We start from the raw sequence: 25,570 nt of genomic DNA on the forward strand, positions 1-25,570 counted from the left end.
TTTAAACCAGAATAGTGTCAAGATTTTGGGAAAATGAAATTAAACAAGATTCTATATGAAATCACTTACATATCAGCCTTTCAATCCACAGTTTTTTTCCCCCACAAACGCTTGAGTATATAAATCCAAGTTATTTTCAAAACAATATTTGTAACCATACCTGTTGTGGTTGAAGATCACAAATGATAGTATTAATATTATTCAGGATCTCATCAATGAATGGCATGACTTCCCCAACTTGAACCTGAACAAAGTGTCGACGACATTTTTGAGCAATTTTAATAAAAGTATCACAAGCCATGTCTTGAACTCCATCGTGGGTTTCTAAATTCACAAAAATCAAAATATTTATATTTAAATACAAATATGTTTAAGGGAAAAAAAACTAATGTCTCAAATGAAAAAGATCTGGTCAGCAAAATTCAATTACAATTAATTCAGGAACAACTCGCGCTCATGCTCATCTTTCATTATTAGAGAAACCACAATATCACACCAGAGGTAGATTAAGGGCATGGAATTTCATCTCGCCCAAAATACTGTCACCTCAAAACCAAAAGGTTGTTAGGATTTCAAATCCTACTTTTGGACTGGATGGCATTTCATAAACTAACACCAATGGAAGAGTGTCGCATCATTATGAGATCTTTAAATCAAGATCTTATCTGCCTATCCAGCAGGTTATATGACACTTTCTTATTGCTGCTGTTTGGAATTTGCTGGACACAGAATAGCAATAAGATAGTCTGCAAACATACAACTGTTCCCCCTCAAAGTAATTATTTGTGCATGAAGTACCTGAGATCTTTCTGTGTTGTACCTGACCAGATAGTCACAAATAACCCAATTTGATTTTCTAAATAAATTTGAAGTGTATCTCTGTCCTTAGTTCTCATTAAATGAGTATGCCAAGTCAGATCTATTTATTTTTTAAAAAATGAATGCACCAGCTTAGGCAAATAGCCCATTCCTCTAGCCAAAAAACATTATTTTCTCTTGCAGTTTCAAATAGCACATGAACAGAGGTTGCATGGAAAGTTCTGTCGCGAGTTTAAAAATGTGCATTATACATGGTCCTCAGAAGAAACGATGTGATGGGCCTGGTTCTAGTTCTGTGCTTATGTTATGGCTTTAAATGTCTGGGAGTCCCCTTTGCTTTCATATGTGGACTGGGGATCCCATCTCTCAAATTTACTTGAAATACACTATTTTCAAAAACGCATTTCTTCCTTTTCCATCTGACAAACTTACCATGCATAAATTCAAACAGTTTGTTAACCACAGTCTTTAAAAACTTCCAGTGAGCTCTCAAGAAACGTGGGTACTGACCCACAATGTACATGATATTTGAAGCAATAATGGCTTTGTTGTCTTTACCCCTTTTCTGCTCGCACAGTCCTAAAAGATCCTATGGAGTTAAAATAATGCATATTACAACTTAAATCCAAACAAAAAATTGTCATGACCACGCTTATCTAGGATTTATACACAAGATTCAAAAGTTTTGTTTGCTCACAAAAACACCTTAGTAAGAGCTTAATAACAGTATCCCGAATTGAAAGAGATGAGGAAAGCATAAGTTAGGGTATATATAAGACACTACATAAAATCCTTTTTAAAAAGTTGGAATGGATCATGAAGGGAAGGCTAGGTGAGGAAAAATATGCATTTAACCCATTTCTCCTTAAAATTGCTTTTAAATGTCTTAATTGCCCTTGTACTTAATAACAAAACATTAGCATGCAGGTACAGCAAATAATGAGGAAGTCAAATGGAAGGTTGACCTTTATTGCATCCATCCTTGCATTGGATGCATTTCAGAAAAGCTTCATTAGATGCAGTCCTGAGATGAAGGGTTTTGGCTTGTATTGGAAGCAGTTCTGAATAGGTTCAGCAGACAAATCCTTTAGATGAAGGGGTTGTCATAAGAGGAAAGGTTGAGCAGGTTGGGCCTATACTCACTTGAATTTGGAAGAAATGAGGGGTGATTTTATTGAAACAAAGATTGAGGTCACCTGACATCGTGGATGAGGAGGACATTTCCTCTCATGGGTGAATCTAGAACTAGAGGACACAGTTTAAAAATAAGGGGTCTCCCACTTAAGGTGTGCAGATGAGGAACTCCTTCCCTTGAAGGGTTGTTATTCTTTGGAATTAGTTTGCAGAGAGAGTGATGGAGGCTGGATCACGGAACATATTCAAGACCGAGTTAGATCTTTGATTGATGGGGAGTCAAAGGTTATGGAAGACAGGCAAAGTGCAGTTAAGGCCGCAATGAGATCAACCATGACCTTACATGAATGTTGGTGCAGGCTCAAAGGCCTGAATGGCCTATTCCTACTCCAATTTCTTATGCTCCCAAATGAGCATGAGGGACAATAGAAAGGATATGCTGATTGGATATGATTGAGGTGGAAGTAGGCTTGAATTGATCATAACTAGTTAGATGAAATGATCTGTTTCTGTACTGTAAATTCCATGATGTGGAGATGCCGGCATTGGACTGGGGTAAACACAGTAAGAAGTTTAACAACACCAGGTTAAAGTCCAACAGGTTTATTTGGTAGCAAAAGCCACAAGCTTTCGGAGCCTTAAGCCCCTTCGTCAGGTGAGTGGGAACTCTGTTCACAAACAGGGCATATAAAGACACAAACTCAATTTACAGAATAATGGTTGGAAATTCCACAGTTGCTAAGGGACTGGGAGGGGGCTAAAATTCAATCCTCATTCAATCATTAAAACACAAATTACCAAAGTGTATTTCTGTAACAGGTTGCAGCTGTATAAAGCTTTCAACAGAAAGACAACTCAATAAACAAGATTCTCATGACTATTTAGTGCAAAGTTGCAGAAACTTGTCCCTCCCCCCCGCCCCCGCCCACTTCAGATTTTACCATTTTGAATAAGGCAACCAGTTTCTGCCTAGTAATTTAGGACCATCATCATGCTGACCATATGCTAACATCAAAATCCTCAAATCTTGTTGGTAAAATCTAAAACACAAATCCTCAAAATTCATCTGCAAGACTTATTTTTATCAAACCTTTCAATTTATCAATTTAATTTATACGAACCAGGACTTCTTACTAAATAGAAACAAAATACTTCTGATGCTGGAGATCGGAAATGAACAAAATGGTTGGGTCTGGAATAACTCAACAGGTCTGGCAGTCCAAAGTCATCAAAACGTTAACTATTTCTATCTCCTCAGATGATGCAGACTTGCTGAGGTTTTCCAGCACATTTTTCCATTTTATGATTTTTTTTAAAAACTGCTTTTGAAATCTTTCCACAAGCAGTCTCCCCTCCATTTATGGGTCTTCCCACAGAATACAAGATTCCTGGTTGCACCAACAAAAATCAAACTATTGGGTCTCTACTAATGCATGTGTTATGCGATTCTTTACCCCATGGATAATTCCTTGCCCCAAACAGCCATTTGTAATGTTCTTAATTTCTCTTCCTTCTGCCTACCTCACTGTCCTCAACATGAGTTTCAAGACCATTGAAAGCTCCAACCACCTTGGTTTACTTGAATTACCCTTTCCTTTATTATTCTGTGGGGTGACAACCTTCAGTCAAGTTTCTGCTCAAAATATTTGTTCTTGCATGTACTGCAAAATGTTCCTCTCAAGCTCATGTTTCTCTGTTCAAGCAACACAATGTTGACAACTTCAGGAACATGCATTCCACCCAATTACATTCCAAGATATCCATCATCCATTCTGCCAACATCACAAGCTTAACTCTTAGGTGTCACCATTCACCAACTGATATACTGCTGAAGTACCAACTCAAAGTAATACTTTCCTGTTCAGCCAATGGCATACATTCAGGTACACTGAGCATTCTGGTGCTCTAACTCTCGACATTAGGTCTGGCGCGGCAATTTGCAGTCATCGCTTTATTTACATCTACACAAGAGTTGTTACCCAACTAAAAATACCTCCTGATCATCCATATAAAGCCATTCGCAATATTAGTACACTTACTTTTATTACAGTCACCAGAAATCTCTTCTCATCTTCCTCATGCATAGCACCACTAATTGAACCAATTGCCCAACAGAGGGTGTTTAGATTCTTCCATGACCATTCAGTACCATTCACCTGGTTGTGAAGTTTATCAGTCATAATACGTTCTGTATCTGCATAGTCCAAATGAGTAAGGTACACTGCAAAAGAACAGACAAAACTAAGAAAATAGTTAACATTACAGTCACTAAATTTCCTATGACCAGCACTACACTTTGCAAAACACAATTTACAGGAACATTGGTGTACTTTTGTCCCCTTTCAGCCCCTTGAGACTTTACTAGTCAAAGAGATCACGGCTACTCTGCAACCTACTTCCATCTACCCAACTTTATAGTTAACAAGAATGGATAAATTCCAGTTTTAAAATTAATCATCTTGGAATCAATTGCCATTTGTGGAAGAATTCCAAACATTGACCACCCTTTGTAGAAGTTCTTCCTAACTTCATTCCTTGAAAGTCTGGGTCTAATTTCTAGCTATGCCTCCTAGTTCCAGACTCCCCAACCAGTGGCTCCCCATTTAAATTTTTTAAAACTTTGATTAAATTGTGCCATAATCTTCCAAATTTCATGGAATTCAACACCAGTTTTTATAATGTATGTTTTATAAGTTTATTTATTAGTGTCACAAGTAGGCTTACATTATCACAATGAAGTTTCTGTGAAAAGCCCTTAGTCGCCACACTCCAGCACCTGTTTGGGTGCATTGAGGGAGAATTTAGCATGGCTAATGCACCTAACCAGCACGTCTTTCGGACTTGTGGCAGGAAACCAGAGCACCTGGAGGAAACCCACGCAGACAAGGGGAGAGTATGCAAAATCCGCACAGTGACCCAAGCCAGGAATCAAACCCAGGTCCCTGACACCGTGCCGCCCAATGTTAAAGTTTCGGTCATTCACTTGTACCTATCACTATATGTTTACCTACACCATCACCTGCGATGCTTCCAGAGCTGCTTAATGTTTTGTCATTTCCAAATGTGGGTATGGAGCTATTACATCAGTCATTAATAAATAGTGAATATGGAGGTCCCAACACATCCTTGTGGGAAATCACTAGTCACATCCTGCTAATTAGAGCACATCTATTACCCTTACACATCTCCAGCCTGTCAGCCAACAGGTTACTTACAAGTCCATAAGCTTTAACTTTAGCCAAAAGACCTTTATGATGGACATCATCAAATGCCATCAGGAAATCTGATACGAATAAAATCCATAGGCATTCCCTACCCTTTACAAATACATGCTGGGTCTCACTGACCAGTTGAAAATTTAAGGTGTTCTGTCACTCTTTCTTACTGATTTCAAATGACTTTTTTTGAGAAGAGGGATGACTGCAGATTTAAAGGGAGAGGAGGACAACTCCTGAAGACAGAAAACCGTTTACAATATCAACCAACATGGAGGCCAAGAGGGACAATAAATGATCAGAAATTTACTTGGAATAGGATTGAGAGAACAGGAGCACATCTCGTGGGCAAGAGGCGCTCATCGGGCAGGCAATGTGGAAGTTCAAAAGATGCAAGTTCAGAGCTACGACAACATACGATTAGAAGTAGGCCACTCAGGCCCTCAAGCTTGCTCTGCCATTCAATAAGATCATGGCTGATCTTAACTGCAGCTTCAACCTAAACAACCTAACTTTCCTACTCCCTATACTCTGACTGTTGGTAGTCAAGAATTTATTTACCTCTGCCCTAAAATTTTTAGCCCTGTCTCTATCCTTCTCTTAAGACAAGGAGGAACATTAAAGGAAACTTCGTCAGACAGGGACATGACCAAGACAACTCATCAGATAGTCTCAATCTTAATGACAAAGATGTTTATGAGCTCCTCATATTTGTTGCTGAAGGCAAGGATGGAAGGGACAGGGGAGAGAAGCGTTTAAGGCCATCTGCAGTTGAGAAAAGCCTAGGGGGTGACCTTTGTATTCCAGGATGATCCTGTAACAGTGAACCACTTTAGCAGATGTTTTAATAGTTTTGCAAGTGGTTCAGCCACTGGCAAGGGTGGCTAAGTTACTACTGGATCAAGTACAGTGAAACTTATAAATTACAAGTACCCAAAAGATTGACATCAGTAGTCCTTTTAAAGAAAGTGATTGTCTTCGAAACATCCTACGTACTATAAACATTTCTCAGTAAAATGGAAAGCCATTTTATGCAGCATCCATAATTGTTCTACTGCTGGGACATAGCATGCTAGCATTTCCAACCCAGTGATAGGGCAGTTTTTCTCCCACCCTAGATGCTGAATCACATTTCCCCATTCTATGAAAGCCATACAAGTTTTCCAAAAGCCACTGTTACTTGCTGACCAGCATGTCTCGTGTTTACAGTTGTAAAAAGACTAGGTGCATTGAAGAAAGTTTGTAGTTTGCAACTTGCAATGTCCATGGTTTCAAATTGCCTCTTGTATATTCTGGCATTTATACAATTTGGTTCTCACTAAATGCTTCACTGTTTAGAAAATGCTAAATATTTTGAATAATTACCCAAGTTTATCAGTGGTGACTTAAGTTAAGGATAGTATCAAATTAAAAGTAAACATGTGCAATGCTGACAGGATAAGACAAATCTTAGAAACCAGCAGAAGATTGATTAGGAAAGTAATTAAGGGAGAAGAATTAGAGTACAAGAGAAAGCTGGCTAGAAATATAAAAACGGGCACTAAGAGCTTCAACAACCATATAAAAAGGAAAGAGTGTAGCTGAAGTAAATGTTGGTCCCTTGGAGGACAAGACAGGGGAAATAATAATGGCAAACAAGGAAATGGCAGAAGCATTTAACAGGCATTTTGTATCAATCTTCACCGTAGAAGACAAAATGCATCCTAAGAATAGTTGCAAATCCAGGAGAGAGAGAGGGGGGGAGGACCTGAAAACAATCACAAGGGAAAGATATTAGGAAAACTATTAGGACTAAAGGGTAGCAAGAATAATCCAGGTAATTATAGGCCAGTAAGCCTTACCGTCAGGTAGGGAAATTATTTGAGAGGATTCTTCAAGACAGGATTTACTCCCACTTGGAAATAAGCGAGAGACAACATAGTTTTGTGAAGGGGAGGTCATGTCTCACTAACTCGATCAAGTTTTGCGAGGAAGTGACGAAGATGATTGATGAGGGTAAGGCAATAGATGTTGTCTACACAGACTTCAGTAAGGCCTTTGACAAGATCCGTCATGGCAGACTGGTACGGAAAGTGAAGTTGCATGGGATCAGAGGTGAGCTGGCAAGATACAGAACTGGCTCAGTCACAGAAGACAGAGGTAGCAATCGAAGGGTGCGTTTCTGAATGGAAGGCTGGGACTAGTGGTGTTCCTCAGGGATCAGTGCTGGGACCTTTACTGCAATGATTTGGAGGAAAACGTAACTGGTTTGATTAGTAAGTTTGCGGACGACACAAAGGTTGATGGAATTGCAGATAGCGATGAGGACTGTCAGAAAGTACAAATCGGTTGGAGACTTGGGTGGAGAGGTGGAGTTTAAAGTGGACAAATGTGAGGTAATGCATTTTGGAAGGTCTAATACAGATGGGGAATATACAGTGAGTGGCAGAACCCTTAAGAGTTCTGATAGACAGAGGGATCTGGGTGTACAGGTACACAGTTCACTGAAAGTGGCAACACAGGTGAAGGCATATGGCATGCTTGCCTTCATCAGCCGGGGCATGGTGTTTAAAAACTCAAGTCACATTGCAGCTTTATAGATCCCTAGATAGGCCGCACTTGGAATATCGTGTTCAATTCTGGTGCCACTCTGCCAGAAGGATGTGGAGGCTTTGGAGAGGGTACAGAAAAGTTTTACCAGGATGTTGCTTGGTATGGAGGGCATTAGCTATGAGGAGAGGTTGGAGAAACTTGGTTTGTTCTCACTGCAATGACAAAAGGTTGAAGGGCGACCTGATAGAAGTCTACAAAATTATGAGGGGCATGGACGGAGTGGATAGTCAGAAGCTTTTCCCCCAGGGTGGAAGAGTCAATTACAAGGGGGCATAGGTTTAAAGGAATGATGCCATTTTTTTTTTAATAAACCACAGAGTACCTGGAACTTGCTGCCGGGGGAACATAGTGGCAGCAGATACGATAGTGATTTTTAAGGGGCGTCTGGACAAATAGATGACTAGGATGGGAATAGAGGGATATGGTCCCCAAAAGGATAGGGGGTTTTAGTTCACGTGGGCAGCATGGTCAGTGCAGGCTTGGAGGGCTAAAGGGCCTGTTTCCGTGTTGTAATTTTCTTTGTTCTTTAAAGATTGACAAGTCCCTTGGACCTGGATCCGAGGATCTTAAAATGGCTGCAGAGATGGTGGGTGCATTGGTTACAATCTCCCAAAATTCTGGAAATGTGCCAGCAGATTGGAAACCCACAAATATAACACTTTTATCAAAGGTAGGAAGGGGACAGAAAGCAGGTCAGTTAGGCTAACATAGGCCACTGGGAAAAGTGCTGGAATCCATTATTTTAAAGTAGCAAGAGACAAAATACTTTTGAGAATGGGAAATAGGACTATGCAAGACGTATGGCACAGAAACAGATCCTCCAGCCCATAGCAGTGTTTATGCTCCAGATGAATCTCCTCCCCAACTTTGATGAGAAAATGCTTCTTTAGTTTCCTTAAATTAATTTATAATTTCTGGAGAATTTCACAGTAACTTCATGGCAGTGTTAATGTAAGCCTTGTGACTAATAAATAAACTTTTAACTTTAATATTCACTTCAAATCATTCTTGTGGTAGCGAGTTCTACATTCCTACATTCCCATACCAACTCTTTGGAAAAGGACTCTTGAATTCCCTATTGGAGTTTTTGGTGACTAGAGTTTGACAAATTTGTTAAGAGTTCTTTGAGGATTTCACAAGCAGGGTAGATAATGGGGAAAAAATAAGTTGGGAAGCAGAGGGTCAGAATAAATGGGCCATTTTTGGGTTGGCATTATACAACTATCAGGGTGCCACAGGGATCAGTGCTGGGGCCTCGACTATTTACAATCTATGTTAATGAAGGGGAAAATGTATGCCAGTTAGATTTGTTGCGATATTTAGGAAAGCAAGTTGTGAAGGACAGCATCTGCAAAAGTAGTATAGATAGTTGAAGTAACTGGGCAAGAATTTGGCAGTATAATGTGAGAAAATGTGAGCTTGCCCACTTGGAAGAAAAAAAAAAGAGAAACAGCATATTAATTAAATGGAAATAGACTGCAGAAACTTGTGGTACAGAGAGATCTGGGTGTTCTGGTACATGAATCAGAAAAGGCTTGTATGAGGTACAGCAAGTGATTGAGAAGGCAAATAGAACATTGATCATTACTGCAAGGGGAACCGTGTCTAAAAGTAGGAAAGTGTTATTACAACTGTACAAGACCCAAGTGAGACCACATCTGAAGTGGTGTAAAATTTCAGTCTCAAGGAGGGATATAACTGGACTGGAAACAGTCCAGAGAAGGTTAACTTGGCTGGCTCCTGGGCCGAAGAGGTTGTCTTATGAAGGAGGTTGAGCAGGTTAGGCCTATACTCACCGCGGTTTATGGGAACGAGGTGATACTATTGAAACACAAGATTCTGAGGACTCAACAGGGTGGATGCTTTCCTTTGTGGGCGAGTCTAGAGCTAGGAGGCACAGTTGAAAAATAAGGGGTCTCCCACTTAAGATGAAGAGGTATTCTTTTCTCTCGAGAGTCATTACAGTTTGGAATTCTTGTCCCCAAACAGCAGAGGAGGCTAGGTCATTAAAAATACTGAAAGTGGAGGCAAGTAGATCTTTGATTGATAAGGGAGCCAACGGTTAAGAGGGCTAGGGGGGCAGCAGCAATAGCAAAGCAGCAAAGTGGAGTTAAGGCCACAATCAGATCAATTATGATCTTACTGAATGGTGAAGCAGGTTCAATGGGTTGAATGGCCTACCTCTGCCCATTAGGCTGATTATCTTGAAGTTCAAAAATGATTGGACAGCTATCAGGGCAATTGACTCAGTTTTAAACATGTTTAAAGATTTTTTAACAACACCCTATCTGGAGGAGGAGGAGTAAACCTTACCAAGAGTTTCTCTCATATTTTTATACAAGTTGATGGAGTCTGTATCCTTCATGAACTCGCGCACAACCTCGCCTTGGTCATTTTCCACCACAAGTACTTCTTCTGGTTTGGCCATACGACTGACCATTAGCAAGCGAACCTTTGAGGAATATTATATTATAAGTCTTGCATGTAACAATTCAAGCAGGTGTCATGGACATCAAATTTCATGGAACGATCCACATATTTAAGAGTTGCACTATTTAAAGAGCATTTTCTTTGAAAATACCTTCAGATAATTGTACGGACTGCTTCTGAAATTGAAGTATTGTCCCAATAAGCACATATATGCAATGAATTTGGAAAATGTCTTGGTCCAAATGTTAAAAAGGAATGGCACACAAGTGATGTGGCTCCCTCCAGAGAAATAGTAAATCTCAATGAACATCATTTAATACTTCAGTGTTTAGTGATTAAAATTTACTGAAGAAATAACATATTTTAAAAATATAAACAAAACCCTATGTTCACCTTAGACAACACTGGCAAATAAAGTTGTCTCCTCGGGGGAACATCAAAATGTTGACTTCCAGAAAGCACAGGTGATGCAGGTGTTGAAAATGGACTCTCTCTGTAGAGTTCAGAAGCTAAATGGTTCCAATACTCAAGGCAAATTTTGAATATCTCAGTTTCTTCCACTTCAGACACAAGCAGCATGTAATGAAGAGCCTGTAGAATAGATACAAGATTGTTAGAATTCACTTTTCTTTCCTCAATTTATATCAACATTATACAAAACACAATGTGACATTTCCTAAAATTATCTCACCTCCATCAGAGTTTCTCTCAGATTCAATCGTTTTTCAATAAGCTGCCCATGTTCTTTCAAGAATGTACAAAGAAATAGGCTCAAGTTCTGGATGAAATTCTGTTCATCATCCTTTCCATTGGCATAAGCCACTCTAATATTGGTGTTCAATGGCAGCATCTAATAGTAAGTTTAGAGAAATGAACTTGGTTATCCAACATTGAATTGCCTGTCAATTTTTATCTACTCAACTGCTTCAAGCAAGCTCAAATCCTGTCATATGTAATGCTTATGAATCCTTTTCAGATGGGTAATAACAATTTGCATAAAATGACATATGAAGGAGTTAAAAATCAGCAAGTGATCACCCTGGAATAATGCACTGAAATCTCAGGGAAAGCAAAAAAAGCAATTAAAACATTTTAGAGCTGTTTTTCAAACTCTTTCCATTGAACAATAATACGAATTAGACTACTGTAGCAAGTGTAATTCTCAATTAATGCTTTTGACACTGATTATTCACACAAACATCAGCATATTAACAACCCATGTACTTGAAGGACCATGCTGGAGCAAACTAACATTTTTACAGTATAGGTAATACAAATCTTACATACGAATTAGAGGAGTAGGCCACTCAGCCCTTCCAGTCTGCTCTGCCATTCAACAAGATCATGGCTGATGTTTGTAACATCAACTCCACATTTCTGCCCACTCCTGATGCCTTTCACTCTCTTGCTCATCAAGAATCGACATCTGCCTTAAAAATATTCAAAGACTCTACACTTTCACGTTTTGAGGAAGAGTTCCAAAAACTCTCAACCCTCAAAAGATAAAAATTCTCATGTTTTAAATAGGAAACTCATTTTAAAATAGGGATCCCTAGTTCTAAATTCTCCCACAAGAGGAAACGTCCTTTTCCCACATCCATCCTGTCAAGAACCTTAATGATTGCATTTTACTTCTAGCTTCTGGAACCAAGAAGCCAACTAAAGGAGGCGCTGTACTGAAGAACAGGTCCAAGCTTACCGACACCAAAATGCAAAAACCTTCATTTTACCTTTCCTAAGTACTTATTTGAAAAGTCCCTTCCATTCTCCAATCGAGAGATTCTGGCATCCCCTCAGCCTCACCATATACTTCGCCTGAAACAAAAGTATTCTTATGCAAATTCCATATAGTAATAATATTCTAAACTATTCTCTGGGAAAGACACCAAACTTTTGCCGAGCCTCATTTCCATACTGACTTTCCACTTTCAATGCAGGGGGAGCACCCTTAACCACAAATCCTTTTCTTCCATCACATTCCAATCCCTGTACCTATTGATTCCCACCCCTCCCTTCCAGTCCCAAGTACTTAATTCAGCTTACTCAGTATCTCAGATTTCAACTGTGGAAGTATGTACTTAATACTTCTAAACTGCATATACAAGATATTTATAAGCACACAGCAGATACATATACTTTACATCAGGATCATGTGCTCTTTTATTACTCTAGTCTATAACAACATCAATTGGTGAAATCAGGACCAGAATTTTAAAAATACTTAAAACACTCAAAATGAGCAAGAGTCCAAGAGCAACATACAGGGCTTGCTATAGTTTAAAAAATAAAATGGTAAGAGATTGGAAACATGATAAAACCATATAGCTCCTCAATCCTACTCCACCATTCAAAACCATGGTTGATCTTCTGCTTCAACTCCACTTTCCAGCCCACTCCCTATATCATTTGGTTTTCCTGAAAATATCAAAAATCTATCTATTCCAACCATGATTATGCTCAACAATGGAGCATCCACAACTCTCACGGGTAGAGAATATCAAAGATTCAGAACCCTCTTGAGTAAAGAAATACCGCAAACAATTTACCCATATCCCAATACTGTGTCATCTTGTTCTAGATTCCCCAGCTAGGGGAAATAATTAACCAGTGCCTATCCTGTAATCTTGTATGCATCAATATTCCCCCCGCCTTATTCTTCTGAGTAGAGATCCAATGTACTCAGTCTCATCATGGGACAACCCCCTCATCCCAGGAAACCATCTACTGAATCTTTACTATATTGCCCACACAAGTGTATATCCTTCCTTACAAAACTGCACAGTACTCTAGGTGTGGAAAGCCCAGTAAGTTGTAGAAATATTTCCTTCTTATCCTTGCGCTCCAATCGCCTTGGAATAAAAGCCAGCACGCCATTTGCCTCCTTAATCACCTCTACTTCTCTCTCCACTCTGTTTACCTATCAAAAACTTCTCAAAAACTAACAGATTTTTGTGCTGTAGTTTTTCTGTTTCTATCTTTCTATTTCAACAAAACTGGTAGAGATAGGGCATGTCTGAGGAAGAACTTTTGCTAAGATGGGAATCTGGATTCTGAATTTTTTTTTTAATAAATGGTAACATTGGGAGATGGGGCAAAGTGAGTTTTGCTCTTAAAAACGTTGAGGATAGTCTCAGCTACTGTGGTGGAATTTGTCCCAGCTGTCAAAACGTGAGCAGACTTTTCAAACCAGATTGTCGGCTGTGGATTGGTCTGAAGCCAGTGAGATGAAAGCTCTTTGAACATCAACACCTAAAAGTCTTAAAAGTCTTATTCCTATTGCCAAAGTAAATAACTGCTCACTTCCCCAAATTATTCCTCATTTACCATTTTGTCCACTTACTTTCACTGTCTGGATCTCTTTGCAGCCTGTGTCCCCTCACAGCTAACATTTCCAACAAGCTTTGTACTATCAGCAAATCTGGATACATTACCCATGGTCTCTTTGTCCAAGTCATTAGAAATAAATAGCTAGGGTTCCGATTAAAATTTGGGAAAACTGAAGACACTCTTCCAATCATCAGACTTACTACTAGTCCTCACAATATTATAAACATCTTATTTTAATCGAGTATGCCATGACTGAACTTTTTTTCTTAAAATGTGAAAATATTTTTGAAGAACACATTGAATAGTTTCTTGGATTTTAGTTACTACCATATCTTTTACTTCATTTACCCAACCAACCTTAATCAGCACTCCCTGCAGAGCTATAACTTCAAGCCAGTTATATGACTGGAGTATATTGCTCTCCAACTTAAGGAATCCAATTGTATCATGATTATTTTTTCCCCCATAGGATCTGGATAGCACGGTGGCACAGTGGTTAGTACTGTTGCCTCAATGCCAGGGACCCAGGTTCCATTCCCAGCTTGGGTGATTGACAGTGCGGAGTCTGAAAATTCTCCCCGTGTCTGTGTGGATTTCCTCTGGGTGCTCCGATTTCCTCCCACAGTCCAAATGATGCGCTGGTTAGGTGCATTGGCTGTGTTAAATTCTCCCTCAGTGTACCTGAACAGGTGCCGGAGTATGGCGACTAGGGGATTTTCACAACTTCATTGCAGTGTGCAAGCCTACTTGTGACAATAATAAACTTTTACTATCAGACGTAAAGCAAGGAAAAAAAAGGTAATCAGATTGCATCTTCCCCATTGTTGTTTAAACACATGTGCATGGACTCTAGAAGTTACTAATGTATTGACTGACAGTCAGGGCTATTAGTCTCACCATTACTTTTAATGCAAAATTCAGGCTACTCCATTTTGTCCATAAACAAATGAGAATAATTATTTTCTATTATCTTTACTTTGTCTGCAATGATATTTGTTACAGCCATGAAGTAAATAACCATCAAGTTCAGTTCAATTAAGGGAAATATGTCACTTCTGGTGGAAGCCTTAGTAGTTCTACCTTCAGAGCACAACTAAGCTCATTGTATTCACAGACTGTTTTAAAAGTTTTCTCACCGATGGACAAATTGAAGCCAGATCAGCAGCTTTACATATATGCAAACTAATGGAAACATTGATTTAAACTTTATATTGCCCCAAAGTTGTAGAGTAAATATCATATAGTAAGTGTGACCCATAAAGGACAAAAGCTTGGAAATTATGTACACTGTTCTGGTAATCCTTGTGTGTACTGGTTTTGATATGACTAGTACCTGGAGTTTCATAGGGACCACAATACTAGAATTACTGCTTTCATAAAATGGTGATGGTGCGGGGGGGGTTGAAATACCTGTTTCAGTTGTATCATTGTTAGTGTAAAAAGAGTAACAAACTGTTCTTCATACTGGCTGACGCTCACTCCAGCTATCTCGGTCAGGCACTTCAGAGTCACATTTCTGAACATGGGCACATTCAGAAACTAAAAGGAAAAGCAATATGTTATTTAGTTTTGCCTATACTTGCAGATAGCATCTTCTATAGATTGTGAAAATAAGAATGCACGTACCTTATAGATCAGTGTACTAATTAATTTTGTTTCAAAGATATATCCAAGTGGAATCCAGTTCAAGAATCTTAGCAATGTTTCCAAGGTTGCTTGAACAAGAGGCGCATTTTGAGAGTTCTCCTACAACCAAAAACAAGTAGTTTGGGATGAAATCTTTCTGAATTAATGAAAGGAGGCAGATGTTAAAAACATGAAATTTCTTATTTACCATGACAAACTGGCATAGCTGGAATATCTGAGAGAATTCATTGCACATGCTGTAAAGAAACAAGAAGTCACTATTAAGTCACTGGAATAATGAGAAACACTTGGAACAAAGTTGACTTTAATAAAAATAAATCCAAGTTATACCTATCCTTCAGATGTTTTGCTTTAACTTGAGTCATCTGCCCACTGGAGAAATCAAACACTTCCTCACTCAGCAATTTAAGAATAATCATGTTGTTCTGACACAAACTCTCACTGGTTCTGCTTGCACCTACAATGTCACTGATGAACGTGGGCCAATGTTTTGGCCATTCCTGTTTGAGTATCTGTGTAAATAAGTATATAGTTAAATATTTAGTGTGAAATTAAATATCCTGAGGTAGGATGGTCAACATTTTCCTCCATCAGTTACAGCAGCTGGTCTACATTAGCCAACACTGAGGTAAAAAAGCATAAACATTCTAATAGTTCTGACCATTCTGAACCACATCCAGATAAGGACCCACTTCTTTAGATTATAAAACTGATCGAAGTGTTACTTGTTTCAAAGTACAGGATTCCCATTAATTGGGAGTAAGAAGCAAAAATGGATGGCAGAAAAAAAAAACAAGGGTGAAAAGCAAATGAGACCATAATGAAAATAAAGCTGAGATGACTAACAAGGTTAAAAAGACAAGTTTAAAAGGTTTTGTGTCTTAATGCAGAGAGCATTCATAATGAAGTAGATGAATTAACACACCAAATAGATATAAATGGTTATATTGTTACAATTACAGATAAGTGATTGCAGTGTTACCAGGAATGGAAACGGAACATCCAGGGATATTCATTATTTAAGAAGGACAAAAAAAAAGGAAAGTAGGTGGGGTAGAAGTGCTCAAGGAGGAAACCAATGCAATAATGGAGAATGATATTGGCTTGAAAAAGCATGATGTGGAATCTGCATGAGTGGAGATAAGAAACACCATGGGGCAGAAAACATTGTTGGGGGTGGTCTATAGGCCCCCCAACAGTAGTAGAGATGTACGGGAAGGTATTAAACAAGTAATCTGAGATGCATACAATAAGAGTACAACTGTAATCATGGATGATTTTAGTTTACATATACATTGGACAAACCAAACTAGCACTGTAGGGGAGGAGCAATTCCTGGAGTGTGAGAGGGATGGTTTTTTTAGACCAATACATTGAGGAACCCACCGGAGAACATGCTATTCTAAAATGGGTACTGTGCAATGAGAAAGGATTAACCAACAATCTTGGGGCAAGAGCAACCATAATGTGATTGAATTCTTCATCAAGATGGAGAGCGAAGTAGTCGAATCTAAAACTAGATTCCTGAAACTGAATAAAGAGAACTATGAGGGTACGAGGTGCGAGTTGGCAACAATTGGGGAACCCTACTAAAGGAGTTGACTGTAAATAGGCAACATTTCATGTTTAAAATAAATAAACAATTAATCATTCCTATCTGGCTCAAAAAATAAAAGGTGGTTCAACCGTGGTTTACAAAAGAATTAAGGGATAATATTAAATCTAAAGAGGAGACATATAAAATTGCCAGAAAAAGCAGCAAGCCTGAGGATTGGGAACATTTTAGAATTCAGAGGAGGACAACAATTGGATCAAGAGGGGAAAATAGAGAGAGTGTAAAATTGCAGGGAACGTAGAAATTGATCGTAAAAGCTTCCATAAATATGTGAAGACAAAAAGATTAAAGACAAATGTAGATCCCTTACAGTCAGAAGCCAGGGAAAGTATAATGGAGAATAAAGAAATAACAGAACAATTGAACACATAATTTGGTTCAATCTTCACAAAAGGGGACATAAATAACCTTGGTGAGACTACATCTAGAATTTTGCATGCAGTTTTTGTCTCTCTACCCAAGAAAGGATGTATTTGCCAGAGGGAGTGCAGCAGAGGTTGTGCAGCAGAGGTTCACAAGGCTGACACTGGAGTTAGCAGGACTGTCCTACTGGGCATGTATTCAGTAGAGTTTAGAAGGACGAGGGGATGTAATAGTGGATAGTGACGGTTCTGTAGATGTAGAGTAACTGCACTTCCAGAAGGCATTTAATAAGATGCCACATAAAAATTATTACACAAGATAAGATCTTGGGGTTGGGAATAAAGCAGCTTGGATAGAGGATTGACTAACCAACAGAAAGCATACAGAGTGGGGATAAATAGGTCTTTTTCTAGTTGGCAAGCTGTAACCCTGCTAATCTCCCTGACACTAAGGGGCAATTGAGCATGACCAATCAACCTAACCCGCACACCTTTGGATTGTGGGAAGAAACCAGAGCACCCAGAGAAAATCCACGAAAGCACAGGGAGAATGCGCTAACTCCACATAGACAGTGACCCGAGGTCAGAATTGATGGTCAACACACTTGAAAGGATGCAAAAGAGATTTATTAGAATGGTACCAGGGATACAGGACCTCATTTATTTTGAGGTACTAGAGAGGAGAAGAGGAGAAAGTTAGAGAGAGATTGTGTTTTTAAAATGAAATCTATTTCCAGTAACAGAAAAAGTGAGGTAACCAGAGGGCACAGGTTTAAGATCATTGGTGCTATGAGGCAGCAGTGCTAACCACTGTGCCACCATGCTATTCCTTGGTATAGGGCACAAGAATCAAGCTGTTCAAAAACATCAGCTCGTCCTCAATTTGCAACCTAGGTTTACACCTACAGTACATGAATGTGGAGGGTGCTGAACAAAGAATATCCCGTGCTAGTATATACCTGCAGAATATTAAATTCAATGTACAAAATAAATGCGAACAAAAAACAATCATATTTCTTTCCCAATATACACTTCATTATATCGCTAGAATAATAAAGTTAGAAATAGACACACGTTTAAAAAGTACTATTAGTGAACCTACTCACAAACCATCTTGGATCTCACCTGAACCAAAATCATGTTTAGTTTTCCAATGTACACCTTTTCCTTCTAAAAATAAAAAACAAATAACTCAGTAATTGGAGGCAGAATTCAGAATTCAGAGATTATGCATAGTATAACCTGGTGAAAACTTACCTCAATGTTAACAGGATCAGATGAAGTTTTAATAATCAATCCAACAACATATTTTTTAATTCCTATATGCAGTGGGAAATAAAAAAGTCACTAAGTGATGTATTTGGTTCATTCACAAATAGCACTTACATTTGACTTAAGATCAAAATATTAACAGACCAACCCAAAGTACTAACATATAGTTCTAATTCATGACCCAAAGAGAGATCGATTAGATCCAATTTTAGTCTAGATTTTTCTCCCTCTTCTTCCATGTATAGGTTACATAGAAAGATAGAAAATAGGAGGAGACCATTCATCCCTCTGAGCCTATTCCATCATTCATTACAATCATGGCTGATCATCCAACTCAATAGCCTGCTCTCACCTTCCCCCTGCCCCCCTTCCCCCGTATCCTTTGATCCCCTTCACCTCAAGTGCTCCATCTAACTGCTTCTTGAAAACATACAATATTTTGGCCTCAGCTACTTTGTGGTAGCGAATTCCAGCCTGAGGCAGAGAATTCCAAAGATTTACCAAACTTTGACGGAGATAATTCCTCCTCATCTCGATCCTAAATGGCCTCTTGTTCTGACACTTTGCCCCCCTGCTTCTAGACACCCTTCCCCCAACCAGAAGAAACATCATTCCTGCATCTACCCTATTTATTGAGCCCTGTAAGAATTTCGTATACTACAATGATATCACCGCTCATTCTTCTAGACGGTAGAGAATACAGGCCTATCCCAGGAATTAGTCTGGTGAGTGAAGTAATAAACAGTACACCACTCTCACCATTTCAGATTTAAGACAAAATTAACAGTCAACTTCAGTTAGGTCAATGCCACAGATGTCATGTGTCCACATGAAGCTGCATACCGAAGTTCAAGCAGTGCTCCATCCTTGTTGCTATTTAAAAATCAATGTAATAAACATATTTACAGTACAGATAATGCAAGTTACTTTCCGCAACATGCACACTGATGTGGAAATAACAAGATTGATGCTGTCTAAGTTAAAAAGATTAGAAGATACTAACTCTTTCAAAACTAATCACAATACCATTTCTTTACCAATGGTTAAAAATTTGGACATTCCCTACCTAATATCATGGAAGCATCCTCAGCACACCTGTAGCAGCTCAAGGTTCACCATCATCTTTAAGGGCAACAATGAATTGCCAATAAGGTGTGGTTTTGACAGTCATCCACATACCAAGAACAATGAAAACCAAATTCATTCCAGTTTGATAAATACATTATTCAGCTCTCCCCAGTGTCCGAATGACTGCCCAGCTGACACACTCAATGTAGGACAAAAGGCACCAGTTATGCATGCCTCAAAGGCTGGATGCACAGCTATGCCACACAGATCAAGGTGATTTCAGGCTCAATCCTCAACTGCTGGATTAGCGGGCTTCAATTGGTCTGTCTCACAGTTCCTACAGTGGAATACCACAAAATGGTCAGATAGCAAGCAACCCCCTCCCCTCCAGGAATATGGCCTGTCAATACTTTTTAACCCTCATGAAAAATGAATGCCAGTACTCAATCAGCATCCAGAATAAGTCACTCTTTTCAGGAAAGTTAAAGGTACACTTAACCTTTGTATCATGTCCAATTACCTTTGTACTATGGTCAATTCTGGTCAACACACTCGAAAGGATGCAAGAGAGACTTATTAGAATGGTACCAGGGATGCAGGACCTCATTTATTTTGAGGTACTAAAGAGAAGAGAAAGTTCGGGAGAGATTGTGGGGAAAAAGTGGGGTAACCAGAGGGCACAGGTTTAAGATCATTCGCAAAAGATGATATGGGGAATTTTTTTCCCTCCCACAATGAGTTATGATCTGAAATGCACTGCCTGAAGGCAGGTCAAGCAGATTCAAGAACTTTCAAAAGGGAGCTTGATAAATAACTGAAGGAAAATAAATTATATAGCCACGAGCGAAGGGCAGGGAAGTGGGACTAATTAGATGGTTCTTTCGAAGAGAAGAGTAGGCCTCCTTCTGTTGTCATTGCATGAGAGGAAATACATTGGGATTGAACATTGCTAATTGAGGAACTTACATTAAATATTAATTTTGTTGGAGACTTGGGATAGATAAATCTCCAAGTCTCCGTAGTTTCCATCCTGCATACTAAAAAATAATTTTTACAAAATTAATTCATGGGATGTGGGTGTCACTGCCTTGGCCAGTATTATTGCCCATCCCTATTGGCCATGCTAAATTCTCTTCAATGTACCTGAACAGGCGCCGGAGTGTGGCAACTAGGAGATTTCCACAGTAGCTTCACTGCAATCATAGAAATCATAGAAACCCTACAGTACAGAAAGAAGCCACTCGGCCCATCGAGTCTGCACCGACCACAATCCCACCCAGGCCCTATCCCCATATCCCTACATATTTTACCCACTAATCCCTCTAACCTACGCATCTCAGGACACTAAGGGGCAATTTTTTTTAGCATGGCCAAGCAACCTAACCCGCACATCTTTGGACTGTGGGAGGAAACCGGAGCACCCGGAGGAAACCCACGCATACACGAGGAGAATGTGACCCAAGCCAGGAATCGAACCCAGGTCCCTGGAGCTGTGAAGCAGCAGTGCTAACCACTGTGCTACCGTGCCGCCCCATTGTGAGAGGGAAAAAAATTCCCCAATGTTAATGTAAGCCTACTTGTGACACTAATAAATAAACTTTAAATTAATTGCCCTTCAACCAAGTGACTTGCTAGACATTTAAGAGTCAACCACATTGCTGTGGATATGGAGTCATATATAGACCAGACCAGTAAGGGTGGCAGATTTCCTTCCCCAAAAGACATTAGTGAGCCAGCTGGGTTTTTACGACACTCAACAATGGTTTTATGGTGATCATTTAGACTTTTATTGAATTCAAATATCATCTGCTGTGGTGGAATTCGAACCTGGATCCCTCGTGGCAATATCATTATGCCACTGCCTCTCAATTGCAGAAGAGTTGGCTGTACTGTAATCTTTTTAAATACTCCAATCAGGACTTGCACCATTAGAAAGTATAATTATTCCAATATTTAAAAAAAGAATGAGAGAGAAAACTGCAGGTCTGTCATTAACATTGATTGTATGGTGCATCCATTAATGGCTTAGCAAAGATGTAGATGGGTTGGAGGCAGTTCACTAGATTAATACCTGGAATGAGGTCATTTAATGAGGAAAGGTTATACAGGCTAGGCTTGTTTCCACTCGAGTTTAGAAGACTGAGGGATGTCTTGATTTGAGGTGTACAAGATCCTGAACAATCTTGACAATGTGGACATGGAAAGGATTTTTCCCATTGTGATGTCCTAGTCCAGGACTAGGGGCACTATTTTTAAATTAGGGCTCACCCTTTTTAGGACAAATAGGGAGATTTTTTTCCCCCCTGAGGGTGATGCAACTTTGGAACTCTCTCCCTCAGAAGGCAGTGTCATTGAATATTTTAGGGCAGAGGTAGATAGAATCTTGTTATGCAGGGAATCTAAGGTCATCTGGGGTAGATGGGAATGTGGAGCTTGAAAAGCAAACAGATCAGTCACGATCTTAAGCGATGGAACAGTCTGGAGAGGCTGAATGGCCTACTTTTGCTCCTAATTCATATGTTTGTAATAAATATTTCCCACCTGGAAGCTAGTTTGTTGAGGACCAGAGAGACTTGGGGTTCCAAGTACACAAATTGTTTAAAGCTAGTACAAAGAAGGTCAATGGAAAAGTGGCCTTTATCTCAAAGGGACCAGAACACACAAAGGGAGAAAGTTGTGCTACAATTATACTAAGCATTGGTCAGACCTTATATAGATGTCAGGAAGGGCATACTGACCATGGACAGAATATAGCACATTCACTAGAATGATAGCAGGCTTAGAGGGCTAAATTATGACAAAGACTACACAAATTGGGTTTGTACTTCAACTGTAGAAAATTGTGGGGTGATCTGATCAAGGTGGTTAAAATGTTCAAGATTCAGTAGGGTAAATAGAGAAACCATTTCCACAGATGGATTAAATCTAGAGAGGACAGCATTTTATATCTATAACTTTGCTCCAAAAAGCTATGAACTCAGACAACTGGAGCTTTCAAAACTGAGATCAACACATTATTTCAGTGTAGCTATCAAAGGGTATGGAGCTCTAGCAGGTATACAGCAGAAAGAGGTATATGTCAACCATGATCTTATTCAATGGCGAGTGGGCTTGGGAGGCTAAATAGCCTACTGCTTTCCCCAGTGGAGTTGGGAGAAGAAGCATTCACAAGTAAGAGATGTTAATTCCAGTCCCTTACCTTCACACTGATTTCTGGGGAGAATCTTCCATCTTGTTTTTATTACATTTTCCAAGATTTGCAGTGCATAGTACTGTAATTAGATGACAAGGCAGCATGAAAAAAAATCAGGTTTTTACTCACATATTCAAAACATTATCAGCCACATTCTCTCAAAATGCTTGTCTGCCATTTCTCTAAATTCTAAAAGTCTGCCCTTTTAAATTAAAAAAAAATGAAAGCAAAATCTAATCTACTACAGTACTTTACACCTGAGGATTAAGATTTCATGCAATTGCTATGTCCACTTGCACAAAGCTATAGATTTTAACAAACTGTCAAGCAGTCCTGCTGTTGGTCAGGGTTCACACCAGTGAGAAATACATCAAATCTAGCACAACAGAAATGAAGTCCTGTAGCCTCATGCTCGGTAAACAAGTGTTCTCTTATCTATCTGGTGTTGCTCTTCAGGAACAGCAAGACAACCCACAGACTCATTTGCTGTTTAGACTTCAATTGCCCCAGTTTACTTAAGAATTGATAAACACTTAGAACTATTAAAAGTTGTCAATTATTTCAAGTAACATCATATTTCAACCATAGGGATCAAGTGTTTAGTGAAATACAATGAAATAAGAAAGTATTACACCTCATACAGTATATTGCAATGTGAGTAAAGCAATAGATTTTGATTCTTTAGACTTAAGCTTGTAAACACAACACTGGAATAAGCATCCAGAATGTTTTTCGATTAGAAAATTAACTCATTACACTTAAGTCATTTAAAAACTTTCCATGAGATCCAAAATTTAATAAAAACGCACATTCCTCTTCTAGAAAATACAACTCAAGACAGCTGCAATTATCTTTAGGGTTCAAAAGAGTAACATAGCAGCACACTAACGTACTGAACAATGGGACCGGAGGTAATAATCTATCCTACCCCCATACCACCACCAATTTGAGCCATGCAATCCAGAGGGAAGTGAACCTTCATGCGTCTTTTACTGCACCAAAGCCAGAGGTCCAGAACAGGTCAGCATACCAAGTGGAAGAATAGCACATGATGGCAGGGACAGGGGTTTAAAAGTAAATACCTGTTTGAATTAGAAAACAAAAGTTGCGTGCAGTATTTTTTGAGGTGCATAGAAATGTTGGGCAAATTAATTTGAATTCAATATTTTTTGCACTTCCAACTGCACAGGTTGCATCCTCACAATAAAAGTCTTCAAATTTGTCACACTGCCAAAAATGATGCATCAGCAACCAAATCTGTTAGTAACATAGCAGCAGCTAAAAATTTTGTACGGTCAAGTTGCTTAACTCCAAGAATAAATCTATTGATGAGCGAGTGAAATAGGATAAATAGGACTACTGATCCCTACAGGAGAAATAATTCACATTCTTTTTCCCTCGAATCCTATTTACTATACCTCAACCCTTCCCCTTAAAACAAAATCATTGAAGAACAGAATTCAGTTAAAGGGAATCAAAAGGGTAGACCTTGTGGAGGCCTGCCGTCAAAGCCTAGCTGTGTCAGTTGCACAGGAAGACACCCCTTTTCTTCCTATTACAATCAACATAATGGAACATTATGATTAATGTCAAGTAGCATTAACAGTTTGAATAAAATACTAAAAATAAAATGATTGCATAACACTGAGTAAAGCCAAATATCAGCGCGTAAAATTTAGCACCAACTGATTTTAAATTTAGGTATTCAAGAGATTCTTTACCTTCAGTTTTCTCTGTTCCTCTAATCATCTCATTTGTGACAAGATACAATTTGAGAGTTTTATAAATACTGTTGACAAATCAGCTTAAAAATTAGTCATAACTGTCAGTAACAAAGCAATGCAACAGGCAACAGAACAAGGCAAACACCTTCACTTTAGATTAGGTTGAACTTTGAGGAAGTCTTGTATGAATGATATTCAACTTCAGTCACAACTTTTCAATTCAATTTGAAGCATTGCAAGTGTTAAATACAGCAGATTCCCTGCTGAATTTAGTAAACTTTGCCAATCCATCAATGCATTTGATAGATGTAAAATTAAATAGTTTGTCTTGTGCTAGATCCTCATTAGCAAGTCACAAAAATAAAAAGCAAATGCTGGAAATGCTAAACAGGGCTGGCAGAATCTTGGTTCAGATTTCCAGTATTTTGCAGTCTTACAGAAAAATGAAACCTATTTTCAAAATGTTTAATGCATCTTTTACAAATAAAAGGTACATCGACTTCACCAAGGATTACTGTAGTAGACTGAAGATTAGTGCTTCCAAAAAGAAAGAGCAGTGAAGCCATGGTCAGAAATAATCAAATATTCAATGCCACTGGATTGTTTGGCAAGGAGAAGCGAAGATTTTTCAAAGACAACCCACTCTCTTCATTTTAATACTGTAGCCCAGGATATCGTGATCAACAGAAAAGCAAACCATGGTCATTTTTGAGTTCTCTTCACATCTGTATGACTAGTTTGCTCTGCTCAAAAATTGAGACAAAATATACCTTAACTCCATGGTATGTTATTTTAATACATCCGCTCGTAATAACAGATGCCATGCAAATATCTAAATTCCTTCAAATCCAATACAGAAGTAGTTTTAAATTTGCTTGGTTGTCTTCCCCAAAACCTGGGACTTCAAGATTCAGATTTAGAAGATTTCTCACTTACTTTGGTGTTCATATTTTGTGAAAACTCCAGAATTGTGTCAACTCTTGTCCATGCGTCAGGATGCTCTTTCAAATGAGTCAAGACCTCTTGTGCCATTCTTTGCTAAAAGAAAGAATTTTTACAATTATTTGGAATCAGCTCACAAAACATAATAATATGACAGGAAGTCATTATCAGTTATTCTATACAGTTCTAAAGTTAGTATAACCACATTAAATTAGCAAAACATAGGATTA

At 38.8% G+C, this 25,570-nt stretch overlaps 1 protein-coding gene across 11 annotated transcripts in view; it reads right to left on the bottom strand.

Moving 5' to 3' along the window:
- Positions 1-25,570, bottom strand: part of LOC144504522 (exportin-1) — a 60,587-nt gene that overhangs the window by 29,278 nt on the left and 5,739 nt on the right. For 8 of the 11 annotated variants that reach the window (XM_078229935.1, XM_078229929.1, XM_078229928.1 and 5 more), the window contains 14 exons: positions 25,335-25,436; positions 22,681-22,753; positions 18,399-18,460; positions 18,267-18,311; positions 15,495-15,676; positions 15,352-15,400; positions 15,144-15,263; positions 14,928-15,056; positions 10,882-11,040; positions 10,584-10,781; positions 10,074-10,212; positions 3,993-4,174; positions 1,252-1,408; positions 161-324 (listed from right to left, as the gene is read on the bottom strand). In XM_078229935.1, the coding sequence (XP_078086061.1) occupies positions 161-324; positions 1,252-1,408; positions 3,993-4,174; positions 10,074-10,212; positions 10,584-10,781; positions 10,882-11,040; positions 14,928-15,056; positions 15,144-15,263; positions 15,352-15,400; positions 15,495-15,676; positions 18,267-18,311; positions 18,399-18,460; positions 22,681-22,753; positions 25,335-25,436 (1,761 nt within the window). The other 3 variants (XM_078229938.1, XM_078229936.1, XM_078229937.1) reach the window with 3 other exon arrangements.

Source organism: Mustelus asterias, chromosome 15 (genome assembly GCF_964213995.1).
Source record: "Mustelus asterias chromosome 15, sMusAst1.hap1.1, whole genome shotgun sequence".
In the NCBI taxonomy this organism is placed as follows: domain Eukaryota; kingdom Metazoa; phylum Chordata; class Chondrichthyes; order Carcharhiniformes; family Triakidae; genus Mustelus; species Mustelus asterias.